The sequence below is a fragment of the Cavia porcellus genome, unplaced genomic scaffold (assembly GCF_034190915.1).
Source record: "Cavia porcellus strain 051 isolate PalLab524CR breed Dunkin Hartley unplaced genomic scaffold, mCavPor4.1 scaffold_9, whole genome shotgun sequence".
Classification (NCBI taxonomy): Eukaryota; Metazoa; Chordata; class Mammalia; order Rodentia; family Caviidae; genus Cavia; species Cavia porcellus.
In genome coordinates this window covers 86723083-86737192 of record NW_026947492.1, presented here as the reverse complement: position 1 = coordinate 86737192, position 14110 = coordinate 86723083, and the positions used below count along the sequence as shown (strand labels likewise).

Here is a 14110-nt window from a genome sequence, read left to right as displayed (position 1 = left end):
TACAACTGAGTATCTGTGATTGTTTCTTATTAAAGCATTATTTTTCCTGTAACAAGTCCCAGCTGCTGGCTTCCACCTTCATTTCTACTCTAACAGGAGCATCTAGCCTGGCATTCCTTTTACAAATCAGGTATTTTCTCTGGATTCCAACTCCAAGTGCTCCTCCGGTTCAAATAGCTTTTTGATTGAGTTAAAAGAAAACCCTAATTGACCTGGACAAACACCTGGTGCTCCAAAATTCTGTTTCCTGTATTCAGAATAACACAGTGCAGCAGAAAGATAACAACACCTGAAAAACACTGGCCAAAAATAAACAGGCTACAGAGCTCACCCCATCCATGCTAATCTTGCCTCTGCCTGCAGTTCATCCGTGTGGGGGACGGGGTTAGACACACCGTTCCTTTATGCCTCCTTTCTTCACATACTAGAAAGTAAAACGTGTATTTCATGGGAACTTTTGGGTATAAAATGGCAATAATAATAGAAATTCTGCCTAGAATGTGCCTCGTGCCTGATGTTAATTACGATTTCCCTTTCTCCTTTCTGCATCTATGGAAACAGCCTCCCAGATGTGTGAAGGTGCCAGTAGTATCACAGGTGCCTTTCCTCAGAAATAAGCATGTGTCTGCCTTCGCCCTCCTTTTGTTTAGACAGGACCTCGTGATGTTATTTGGACTGCAATGCCACATATTCGTTCTGTACTCAACTTTCTTAGCAACATACAGCAAGAGATAAATTGTGACAGCAATTGCAAACTGCCTGTTTTGTAATAAAACAATCAGCGTTAAATGAAATGTAAAATAAAGACCTTGGCACGGATTCAAAGCAGTTGTATTACAGCCTGTTAAAAATGGAAATTCGCTCTTTTCTCTAAAGGCTGACCTCACCTTACCAAGGTACTAAAAACAAAGAGAAAATGAATGAAACCAAAGAAAAGTTACAATAGAAAAAAAAAATCTTAATTGGGAAAAGAAATTAAAATGAAAGACCCACGGAGGTAATTTACAGGAACAAGGGTAATGGAGATCATTTGTATCTGCTTGGCAAGGCCTGAAAGTAAAACCAAATAAAAATATTTACTAAGCAACCAAGTCCAAGGTATAAACCCACAAGCACACAGGACTATCCTGCTTTATACAGAAAGTAGAGCTCTGGACTCTCAAGGTCATCAAAATTAAGATGTCTGTGAATACCAAGATCTAAAACACAGGACGTGAGAAGGTGACAGTGGTCGCCCTTGCACTTGAAGGCACCGTAACAGCCAACAGTGTGGCACTTTCCCTACCTCTTTACTAAAATAAAAGAGAAAAAATATTACTTTTCCCAAACAAGAAACAGTCTTCAATTTTTCAAATTCCATTTAGATTTTTATGTTCAGAGTTCCAAAAACTTAATATATCTATAGAGACATTCGGCGAGAACTTTCTCTCCCATCCTGTGCCCAGTCTGCCTGGTACCCAAATTCCCTCATGAGTACTCGTCATTATCAGTGTTATAAGCATTCTTCCAAAATTCGTTTTAAAAAATAACCTCTGTTAGAATACCTCTGTAGTCTGGGTGAATGATTTGGGGATGACAATGTGCAATGTATGTACCACTGTTGCCCCCTGATTGAAGTGCTTTAAATTCTGTTGTAATTTTTTATTCTTTGTCTTCTCTTTTTTTTTCTTTCTTTTTATTCTTGAGATAAATGAATTTGGGGGAAAAATACCTTTGCAGAATAATTTCAAAAATAATGGAGAATTCCATGTATCCTGTACCTAAGCTTTCCTCATTAATGTTTTACATTAGCATGGACTATTCAGCACAATTAATAAAACAATATTAATACATTAATAATATTTATTTATTGTTCTTAATTGAAGTCCATGCATTATTCTGATATTTTTAGTTTTTATCTAATATCCTTGTCTGTTCCAGTGTTACCCAGCATACCTGCCATTTCTCTTTGGTCTTTTGGCTGTACAAGTTCAAGCTTGATCCATTTTTTTATAACCTTGCCAGTTTTGAAGACTGGTTGTCAGGTATTTCATCGAATTTTTCCCAATTGGTATTTGTGGAATGTCTTCAGGATTATTACACTTGCGTTGTGAGTTTTGCAGAAGCCCACAGGGACACAGTGTAGTCCTCGTAACATCACATCAACAATGCATACTACAGGGATGATATCACTATTGGTGCCAGTGGGGTCACCCTCCCCAGCTGACCTATGTTTTCTCAGGTTTCTCCACAAAGTTGTTCCTCTTCTCTCCCTACTCCACTCTGCATTCTTTGAAGGAAGTCACTGTGAGCTGCTCTTGGTAAGAAGTAAGGAGTTATGCTCACCCACTTACAGAGGACAAACTTTGTACAAATCATTTTGAATTCTACTGCATGGGCAATTTGTCTATTTTCCCCATTTATTTATTTCAGTGTGAACTCTGGGGTTAGTTTATAGCTTGGGTTATAATACAATATTAAACTTATTTTTTAGCTTACATTGTTTCAGCTTTAGCCCTCAGAAGTCTTTCAATTGCCTGGAGTTAATGCATTTAAGCGGGAATTCGCCTAAAGCAACTTTATCTAAAACCAAATTTGACAAAAGCCAATTTACCTTCCTGGCACATGTGAACTGTTACAGATTTAACAAACTATTAGTAGAAATTACCATTAAGTAAACCAGACATTTTAGGTAAACTGAGCTGAGAATAATTCGTGTTGTATGAACCTGGAGCACCAAAGCCTAATCTCCAACATTGCAGGAGACAGAAGAGGGAGCTAGAGTTTTTCTCATAGTAATATTTAGGAAGCTGGTATAGACTCCTCCCATCTTCCAAAATTAATCAAATTACCCTGTGTTACCAGAGTTCCTGTTATGTCCCCAGTTTCCCCATGCTCACTAAGAGCTGAAGAACCTTCCTGCCTACTATTTTGAAACTATCTCTGTCTGTTCTCCAATCAGTTCAGATCACCTGGCATCAGGAGGTGGAGGCACTCTGACTGCAGTATTTTTTAAAAAGTGTTGCTTTAGCTTTCGGCTCAGACAAGGAATAACCGCTAATATTCCATAACACAGTAAGGTAACCATGCTAAAAGAGCAACTAGCTGAATATTTTAAAACAAGTACAAAAGCACCTTGAATGCTCTCAATACAAACACATATCAAATGTTTGGGTGATGGGCACCACCAATGACCATGATCAGGGTAGAGCACATGTATTAAAATACCACACCATACCCATGAATACGTACAGCTACCATGTGTCAATTAAAATATTTGATAAATGCAGCCTCTGATTCAGCAGATCTGGACTGATGTGAAGTAGAGCCCAGGTAATGCCCCTTGGACTGACCTGCTGGCCACACTATCTGAAGTGAGGATTTCTGAATGTGACTACTAAAATATTCAGGCTGGACTAGAGAAGAAGTACTAGCTGAAGGTAATGTACCCTGGCCTAGAACATAAGGATGTAAGAATAAAAAAGGCAGAAATTTAATCATCCGTTCCTAGAGTTTGTGGGGGAGAGAGTATTAGCTGGGCAATGGCTTTCAAAGCTTACAAAGTTTCAGAGGTCAAGCTATTGTTTTCCATACAAGAAATTTCAAAGTCACATACAAATTTATCTTTGCCTAAATTAGAAATATAGACTGATTGTTACTAATGAAAAAATCTGAAATCCAAAAAGCTCTAAAACCCAAAATTTTTTGAGCACAAAAATGATGGTGTAAGTCAAAACTTGAAAGCAAAATGCAGAATATTAAGATCCTGTTTAAAGATATTTGTCTAAGGTGTGTATAAAGTTTACATTTAAAATACTTCTAGACCTAACCATTTTGGACAAAGGCCATTCAACCTGTATCCTCTTAAGAAACCAGTGAGCCTAGAACAACTATTTCATGCTAACAATGTGGTTTACCAGGAGACCTTATCATAAAATACAGAAATGGATTCTGATGTTCTGCATAATCACTAGAGAAGTTAAATGGAATAAAGTAAAGGAGAAGTCAAGAGAGGAAAAGCAATGCAGAGGAAATAAGACCAAGAACTACTGAGGAAATGCCCCATGCAATGTTCTGCTTCAATGGAGAAGCCAGAAATGTGTCTTCTGAAGTCCATTAATTCCAGAGCAGTTTCCCAGGTGAAGCCTATAAAGAGGAAATTACTGCTTCCTTTAAGTCATAAAAGAAAAACAGAAACTTCACAGGGAAGAAATGTGACACTCAGTTTAACCAACTGAAGGCTAAGCATGACCCATAATAAGACGCTGGATGCAGACATCAGGAGTGTATAGACACGCTACTTGGAGAGAAAGTAACATCATTTCTATGACAGTCTTCCAAAAACTAGTAGCTTAATCCTAAGAAATACCAGAAACTCAAAACAAGAGACACACTTTAAAACAGAAGACCTTACCTTTCAAAGGTATCCATGTCATTAAAAACAAAAACAAATCTGAAGAACTGCCATATTGTGAAGACGAAGGAGAAATAGTAACTAAATTTAATGAGGGATTCTGGATAAAATCCTACTACAGAAGAAATGAACTCTCAGTAGAAAATGATAAAATTAAAATAAAATACGCAGTTGGCTAAAAGTCCAGCTGGGATGTTAATTTCCTGGCTTTAATAATTTTATTGCATTTATGTAAGACATTATTATTACAACAAACTGAGTGAGAGATATTCAAGAATCCTCTGATCCATTTTTGCAACTCTAAGTACAAAATTAGATCCAAGGAAAAGTTTAAAAAAAAAAAAAAAAAACGAAAAACAAGTTCCAGTTCCTTCCTCCTGAGGAACCAGCACCAAAGAAGCACAGCAGTGGTTCAGAGCTCAGTGGCAAAGTCTCTGGTACTTTTTTATACTTGCAAAACAGAAAAGACTGGATCCTCCAGTCAGCCTCTCTCAGATCTGATTTTTCTCAATAAAACCTTGTTCCATGGTTTCTGTTGCTTATTTCCCCCGGGCACTGGATCATTCTCACAATAGTATCAAGGGAAGCCATCAACTCACCCTGGTTCCTGTTCTGAAATCCATCTTCTACCTGTCACACAGTTACAGAAAAAACGAAGCCTCAAGAAGAACAGTCAGAAAGGGAGAGACTAATGTGGAGGAAACTGTCTGGAAGACACCAGGAAGAAAAAAAGTCATTTTTAAAAAAGACACAAAGATAGAAGAGAATGAAATGAAAAGTTCCCCAGTCCTACATGAGGCTGATAAGTATCTCAGAATGAGGAAAGACTGAAGGCCTGCAGAGGACAGTATTCAGTAGATCACTTATTAACCAGGAAGAGGGACCCAACCCAGTGCCTTCCAGCTGTTCCCAAACAAGAATTGAAGAGGTACAAGGACTAGTTCAAACCACAGAAAAGGGCCAGAGACAGGGCTTCTCCTATCAGTCACTAAGATAACAACAAACCAGAGGCTTTTTCATTATTAATTCTTTCTTAGGTTTCTGATGCCTATGAGTTAAATGTTGAGAGTGTATTTTCCAGTATAACTTGTTTTAATAGCTATCTCAAGAGTAGGACCTGTAAGATAAGATATTCATGCTGAACCATGCCCAATGAAGTGAAGACAGCACAAAATCTACATAAAAAACAGTATAATGACAATGGTTCCCCATGACTCAGTGTCTGCAATGTACCAGGCATTGACCCAAGTCCGCAGAATATGCCTACTGGGCAAATATCATACCATGTTCACAGATGCGGAAGCTGGAGGTTAAAGGTAGAAACAGATAATGCCCACGTGACATGGCCAGTGAGGGAGAGATGTGAGTAGCAGCCCAAGGTGACATGACACCAAAGATGTCCCTTCCGCATCACCACACTGAGTCTAGGATGCTCTGGGGAACTGGAGTTTCTTGACCCAGTGAATGATACCAAGACTGTGGGCCCTCTGTGGTACAGAGAGAGGAGTACGACAACATCTTGCTGTCTCAGATGGTTTTGATCCACAGAATCAAATTGTGTGCAACCTCTTCCCTTTCCCCAAGAGAAGACTGTGATTTCAAAAGTAAGGAAAGAGGCACCAATGAAATCAGCATAGAAAATCACCACACCCACTCACCTCTGCTGCTGTCACAGAGCTACACCCAGTTCCCACCCTCTCCTGCTGCTGGGTGTGGCCATGCGCTCCAGTTCCAGGCACTGGGTTGTAAGTAATGGACATAACTCTGCTTCCAAGCTGGCCCTAATAAGTCGTCGTCGTCCTCTCTGTGGTGCTGGAGTGAGGCCGATGCCCTGAGAGGTCTTAAGCACCACTTACAGAAAACAGCACAGTGACTAAGTGGACCGAGCATGGGTCTCTGAATCACCACCAAAGGAAAAGCTACCCCAAACAGATGTGCAGCCAGAAATACTCCCTGCAGTCCATTATGCAAGAAGCAAATAGAGAGAGCGCTTCCTTAGCTAAGACTGTCAATGAGGAAATAGTTCCCTGAAATAAGCTAGGAGTCCTCCAGGCTGCAGAGGGTGCCCTCACCCTCTGATACTTCATTTAAAAGAAAATAGTGCACACTGACAGTGTGCACTTGTCGAGATGTCCCATTACCTCTTTACCAAGCATTAAAACGTAATTGTGTCCTGGCATTGGTCACTCAGGCTTCTGAGATCACAGGACAATACAATGGCATCTGCAAAATCAAAATTGTACAACCATATCAACTGTTTTGTGCACTGGGGATCAAACTCAGGACCTTGTGTTGCCAGGAAGGTGCTTATGCTGCTGAGCTCAATCCCCAGCAAATAATGTTGACTTCCTGACAGACACCATCCAATCCCCATCCTATATACAAGGAGACTCAGGCAATCCAAGCCATGCCTCCTTCTTTCTGTGTGTGTTGTTTGTTGGCAAATCCAGTGTAAGCCTCTCAGGCTCATTATCACTAAACAACGTACCAAGTAAAAAGGCCAAGTTTAAAGTCCAGATCTTCAGGGTTAATAATGTGCTATCCTAAACGAAAAGCTTTTAACAATCCAGGAGCAACAGCCTGTGCCTGTAGCCACAGATACTTGGGACACTGAGGCAGGAGGATCATACATTCCTAGGGATTGGGTAGGGTGCTTGGTGATGGCCAAAGACAGCTGTATTTAATCAGTGCACACTGTCTACACACATATGGAAACACCACATGGAGGCCCACTAATGTGTACAATTAATGTGTCAGTAAAAAAAGTATTCAATACACAAAGGCATGCCCTAAGCAAATGCTCATTTTCACCCCCTCAACCGAGACGCATATATCTGCTATCTCTATGGTCCCCTCTATAAAAAGGTCATTATCACAAGCATAAGCCATTTAAGTTGTCAAACAGGTAGGTGGCTTCTAACCAAAGCTCCTCTTTGCTTGGAGGGGAAATCAGCTTCCAGCTTCTGCCTCTGAGTAATTTTCCTAGGGGTGATACCAATCTTCCACCTAGCTCCTCATCCAGAATGGGGCAGGAAAAATGAATTCTCCAGGGATTCACACAACATGCACAGAGCAGAGTCCAAGCCCTCTCTGTGGAGAGGGGAAACAGTGCTACAAGTAGAGAATGTCCCCTGGCCTCTGAAGCATACTTACCCCTCCTTCTGTTAGTCACAGGTTCTTAGTGAAGCTCAGGGCTACCCAGGAGAAAGACCACCTCCCCCATTCTCCCTGAAGCTCAGGGGCTCCACGCAACCCATTCTGGCAAAGAGGAGACAGGTGGAAGTCACACGGGCAGGGTCACACTTTCCACGTCTGGCTGCCCTGCGTGCTGGCTTAGCACTGATGTGGAAGTGAACACCACCAGGGGCACGGCAGACCCTAGAAACTGCAAGGCCCTGACAGAAAGAGTTGTCACATATACTCTGGGCAGCATGTATTCAAACTGCAGCATGAGACAGTTACACTTCGCTTAGTTTAAACCACTGATCTTGTAGTCTTTATCTCAGCACTTAATCCTGTATCCTAATCCACACAGCTTCGCTGGGGTTCCCTCGTGGGCAGGCATGGACAGATGCTTGGGGAACCCGCAGGCGCACAAGCCTGTCTTCCTGCTCTATCTCCTGGCACAGCTGGCTGGCAAGTATTCCCACCTACTTGTTCACAGCATTAGAATCACCTTGATCTCTACTTAAAACAGACAGTCACAGGTCAGATCCTCAAAGACTCGCATTTGAGGGATTTTAAAAAAAAATTTGAAAATTGTGGTCTTAACAATTTCCCCAACGAATTACAGTATTCAATTATGTTCTCTGTGACCTGATGTCCAGGGATCCAGACTCAAATGTGAACTTCTTTCTTAAACTTTTGTTCTCCTGACATCTTTCCTCCTGGCTTCCAACCTAGTACTCTGCTCGCTGACCCCCAGGTGAGCCTCCTCTGCCACATCGTTGGTTCCCATCTTTCCCAGCTTGTGTGGCCCTGGATAAAAGCAGAGGCCTGATTAACCATCTTAATATCCTTGGTAGAAGCCTCCAAGAAGAAAAGTGAAGAACAGGAAAGACACTGAGTACCTCGCGGGAGCTAGTAAGAGGCCTCAGCTCATGTCTTAGAGGACATTAAACAAACACTTATTGGGGCCTCATTCTCCTCTGCTAAGAAATGGTTCTATCATACAAAGGAACTACAAAGCAAACCGGATATTCAGATTAAGCAAAACACAAATCTCTACAAAATCCAGACTGAGCCCCTTGGAATGGACATTATTACTACCCTCTTTAAAATTTTAATTACAGTGTTTGAATATTATGTCATTTTATACCTCACCTGTCTTTCTGAGAAAAGGCTGAGTCTCAGAAATTCTGTATGTATCCGCAGCTACCTTACATCAGACTTCACTCAGAAAGAGCTGGTCTTCAAATTCAAGAATAAGCAGTTGTTCTAGTCTTCCAAAACCAAGATTCAACACTGAAAGATAGTTGCTCAAAATTCCTGTAGCCAGAAATCCCAGGTCATCAAAATAGGCCTCAAAACTGACACAGGATCCAAAGTCCAGTGCATCTGCAGTCTGCATTGAAAACCTCACCTCATGCGCTGACAATACCCACTGCAGAGCTCCCCAAATAGTTTGTCTGAAAGAGCACAAGGGATCTGGTGAGTGAGAACCCTGTGATCCCTTAGACCCCTACAGCCTGGTAAATACCTCTCAGAGGCCCCTGAGGCAGTCTGAAGGATGAAGGGTGGAATTATTTTGAACCCCAAGAGCTGCGGTATTTACCATATTCTAGAACCTTTGCAAAAAGAAGTTAAAAAGTTCCCCACAACTTCTTGCAGCTTTTGTAAGGTATCTGAATTTTAACCAACCAAGCCAACCATTTCCAGGATTCACACCGGGTCCTCAAGAAAAAATTAACATCAACAAAATTAGAAAGTTGTTTTTCATTGATCAGACACACTCCAGAGTGATCTGTCTCATCCTTCTCTAAAACTTGCAGACAAGCTTAAAAATCTCATCTAGGAATTCTCAAGCAGAGATGGCCTCTCTTGCTGCCTCTCAACTTTGAGAAGCAGAGATGGTCCCTGTGTGATCCTCAGGGCACCACAAAGCCTGACTGGGCCCAGATTCCTGCTCAGCACTTAAACAACCCTTGTCTGCAAATGTTTCACCACTGACCTTGGGAAGGCACAGCACAGGCACAAATCACCAAGGAAACACTTTCATCAGACAGCCAGGCTTTGTATGGCCAGTTCTTGGACAAAGCCACCTATTTCACTGTGACCAGGGCTCCAAGACACGACAAGGCTGCTTCTTTCAAACCAGAAAGCCCACAGTGGCCTTGAATCAATACCGTACATGGAACATTTCACCTCAACTGTCAGCACCCTATTTCAACTAAGGGATACCAAACAGTGCCCACCAAAGAATGGGATAATTAAAAAGTGAGCAGGAGAAACACTGGGTCAAAGAAGTCAAAGCAATAGACTAAGAAAGCATGCCATGGAGCCAGACACCTGGGTGTCACTCATACATCCATCATCTTAGTAGCAGACTCCTGAAACATATCATGTGCAAGTACAAAGTTCCTCTGATGAATATGATCATTATGCACATATAAATTATACTGATAACCTTAATTTTTAAAAAGCTTATTTAAAAAAGATGATCCCTGGCAAAGCAACCGACAATCTATATTTCAGTTTCCTCTCTTTAAAGTAGAAATAGTAATACTACGTGCCTTCTCATAAGCATCGTATGTTACCATGCGTCTGTGGACTGAGCACTGACTAGGGATTTTTTACGCAATTTTAAAGATCTTGAAAAATGCTAATGTTCATTGTGTTTTTGGTTTTTGTTTTGGTTTGTTTTGTTTTGTTTTCTCCTCAAAGTCTACCCCAAATCTCATTCTATTTCCCACAAACCTTTGTAGGCTGCAGTCTCTTACCACCAACATGGTTTTTTCCAACCATGCTCCTGCATGAAGCCTTTCTTGGCTGCTGAAGTCCCAAGACAGACCACTTAACTTTACTTACCTTTACCGTGGGTTTAAGGTTTACCTTCACTCCCTGCACACAAGCATGCAACCCTGTTTCTGCAGTGCTTTGTGCTATTTATTTGTCCACATTCCTTAACAGCTTATGCAATCCTGGGCATCAACATTCATAATTATCCACCTGAATATTCCCAGGACCAAGCACAGATCCCAATTACACATAGGACAAATCCTTAAAAGTTGTTAAATGCACGCAATTAACTTGCTTGATGCCTTACACGTGGCATCCTCAGACAGGATGTGGTTTTCTATGAACAGTCGACCACAGAGTAGGTGAGAAAGGCTCTCAGGGGTGGGTCTTGGATGGCAAAGGAGAAAGTCACTTTACCCAAAGTCAGCTCTGTGGTTTTCTTTTTTTTTAATTTTTAGACTTTATTTCTATGTATTTGTTATGAGTACATGTTTGGAGGACACAGTGTTTACAATCCTCCTAAGGAGCTGGCGCAGGTACATATCTTCAGTCCTGTATTCACCCCCTTTGTTTCCCTTCCCTCACCCTCCCTGCAACTCTTAATCCTTTTCCCATGTGAGAAAGATAGCTCTACTTCTTACTATCCGCATTTTATTTTGCTCTATTGATAACTTGGATTGCCCATATAAGAGAAACCCTGTGACAGTTAAGCTCCTGTGTCTGATTTAATTCACTTAGCACTGTGCTCTCCAGGTGCTTCCATTTTCCTACTACGACTCAAGCTCGTCCTTCTTTGTCAGAATAGCACCCATTGTGTGCCAACACCACACTTCCTTTATCCAGTCGTTGGCGAAGTAAATCCAGTAATGCGGTCAACAGCAACCAAGGTTCCCCTAGTCAGACCTTCCCTAGAGCTCCTACCTCTCACCTCCAAAGCACCTTGCAGAGTCAACTAGCTCCAAGCAGGTTTTCAAGAGCAGGAGAAGCTTTCCTACCTGTGCTCCAGGTCTCCAATGGACAGTATCACACCTGAAGTCAATGACTTCTGCTGCACGGTGGCCAAAAAGGTGAATTCACTCTTATTCTGGAACAACTGAATTAATTTCTCACTCACATGAGGAGCTGCATGGATCTCTCTTCCTGTATCTAGGAAATGAGAAGGAGGAGGAGGGGAGAGAAGAGAGGAGAGGACAGGAGGGGAGAAGGGAGAGGAGGGAAGGATTACAGAAAGAGAAAAGGGAATGTGAGAAGAGAGCAAAGGTCCACAGTTTAAAACACCATGTTCATGGATCCAGGTCACATTTTCCATTTCCCCTCCCGTCAACAGTTTTCAATTTCGGGTACCATTCACCCACAGTCATTCGATGCATACCCTGGAAATGCTATCCCTGTCACCGTGCCCAGTTTACAATGGGCCGGACTGTGATTTTCTGACATGAATGTTGACAGAACACTGAGCCAGTCAGCCTGATGCAAGCAGAGCAGGGTGCTGGAGGGCAAATGTTGGTCAGATAAATGGGGTTCAAAGTTCAGAGGCTCTGGGATCCAGCAGAGCCCAAATGCCACCGAGTGCCACCCACGCTCACTCTTCTCCTGGGTTGTGTTTCCCTCTCCCCACAGTGCTCCTAGGAAACATGTCCATGTCCGGTACCTAGCTGAGATTTACGAGCACCAGTAACACCAGAAAGCTCTGCCATTTCTTGGACAATAAACACAAGATTTGCTCATGCTCCGAAAGCACACGTGGAATTTCTCTGTAAAGGTGCCATGGATGACTCTCCTCATGAAATATTTATAACAATGGAGACCAACTTAGCAAGCCTAGAGGTGTGTTAGTCCAGCTAATCTTGCTCCTGGATGAAATCTCCTCCTCCAACACCAACAGAATGAGAGGCATCTACCATTTCCCTCTCAGCCTCAGCCTCACTACCTTAAACAGGTATTATATCATTACTGCACACGGCATCTCCTGGGATCAGAAAGGAACACAGAGGGCATGAAGCTAAAGAAGACTACTCAGAGGGTGACAGAGGAAGGTCACAGGAGGACCAGGCAGTCTCCTCTCCACCCTGACCATCTCTTTGGACTGTATGACAACTTCTTGGTTATCTCTCCAGCCCTGCATGAGGAGCCTTTGAAAAACACAAAACTTCAAAGTCTGTACTGCTCAAGGAACATCTCGAACTTGAAGAACCCTGAAGAATCTCAGTGGCTTCTAAAGGAGAAGTCCTTGAATTCTTGACCTTGAGCCCCTGTCTTCTTATCTGCAAATAGAGGTGAAGGACCAGGCCTCTCTGCAAGCCCTCCCAGCCTACCTTGTAATACTATGAACTGCCACTTCATGTAAATAACACAAAAGGGAACAGCAGTCTTTTCCCAGCTATAAAAGTCTAGGCTGTGAATGGAAAAAACAAGGAGGCTGCTACCACGTGAGCAGCCAATTCATGAAGAGCACCCCACCTGCAATCTGTTTGGGGTACTGGGGTCTGAAGCCCAGTGAGCCGCCTTGCTAGCATTTTTTTTTTTATTATTTTTATTTTGAGACAAGGTCGCTCTAACGTGTCCAGGCTGAGCTTGGATTTGCAATCCTCTTCCCCAGTCTCCCAGAATGCTGATCTACACCACTTGTATACCCACCTAGCACTTTGCTTTTTTTCCTGAAGAAATGCCTTCCCTACTGGTAAGTGGCAAACTGTGTTAGTCTTCTTCAAGGGCTCAAACAAACGACAGTCACTTAAAGAATATGTTTTTTTCTTTTTGTCCTGGGAATCAAACTCAGGACCTTATGCTTCCCAGGCAGACGCTGTGCCACTGAGCTATATCCTCAGCCTAAGAATATTTTTATTCCTTGCATGAAATCCCAGATGAAGACATCCCAGGATAATATGCAAAATTTATTAAATACATAAACAAACTATTTTGCAACCTAGAGAATATTAGCAAATTTTTAAACATTATTTTTATTATCATTACTGCTAGGTATAACTGTAGTAAAGGCTGCCCAGAATTTAGTGGCAGAACAGTTAGACTCGAAGGAGGTGGAGCTCTCTTATCTGCTTACTTCCTCACTCATCAAATAGGACTCTACTGATTGGTGGTAGGACCTAGAGACCTCATTACAGGATTGTGCTACTTGGATCCAAAAGAGGGCATGATCACTCAGCAAAGCCTGCTGGAGAGAAGCTATAAACATCATTCCCAGAGTGAGTACCATCACCTCAGTATTCCTAGGAATTGATCTTCCAGTGTCATGACCTATGACCCCCATATTTACAAGTGAAATGTTAAGTTCTCCCTTAAGCAACAGAGTCATAGATCCAATCTCTTGCCACCACCTATCTGCAAGAGATTAATGAACATTTCAAATTGCATTTGCCCACAACAGAGCTCTAGTTCTCTCCCACAACCTTCTGTCTTCTCCTAGAATTCCCAGTCTTTGTAAATGGTGACACCAAGTTCTTTGAGCCAATGAAACTAGAGAATCCACTTGATTCTTCCGAGCTCTGCGCCTTGTGTTCTGATCCAAGAGCAAGTCGTGAGGGCTCCCAGGCCTGAAGTCTGTTAACTACTTCCCTACCTCTCTCTGATAACTCTCACCCAAGACATTAAGATTGCTCCCCTGACACTTCAGTTTCCTAACTCGTCTCGTCTCTGTGTTTCCCATAAGAACTTTTCTTTTCCTTGTTTTCCACACAACAGCCAAAATGCTCTTTTTAAAATATATGTCCAAATCATTTTAGTTACTGCATAAAATTCTCC

At 42.1% G+C, this 14110-nt stretch overlaps 1 protein-coding gene across 3 annotated transcripts in view; it reads right to left on the bottom strand.

Annotated features, from left to right (window-relative positions):
* The window catches only part of LOC100728849 (protein kinase C-binding protein NELL1-like), a 510642-nt gene that overhangs the window by 422256 nt on the left and 74276 nt on the right, over positions 1-14110 (bottom strand). For all 3 annotated transcript variants that reach the window (XM_063256784.1, XM_063256785.1, XM_063256786.1), the window contains exon 3: positions 11347-11497. In XM_063256784.1, the coding sequence (XP_063112854.1) occupies positions 11347-11497 (151 nt within the window). The remainder of the gene's footprint in view (positions 1-11346; positions 11498-14110) is intronic.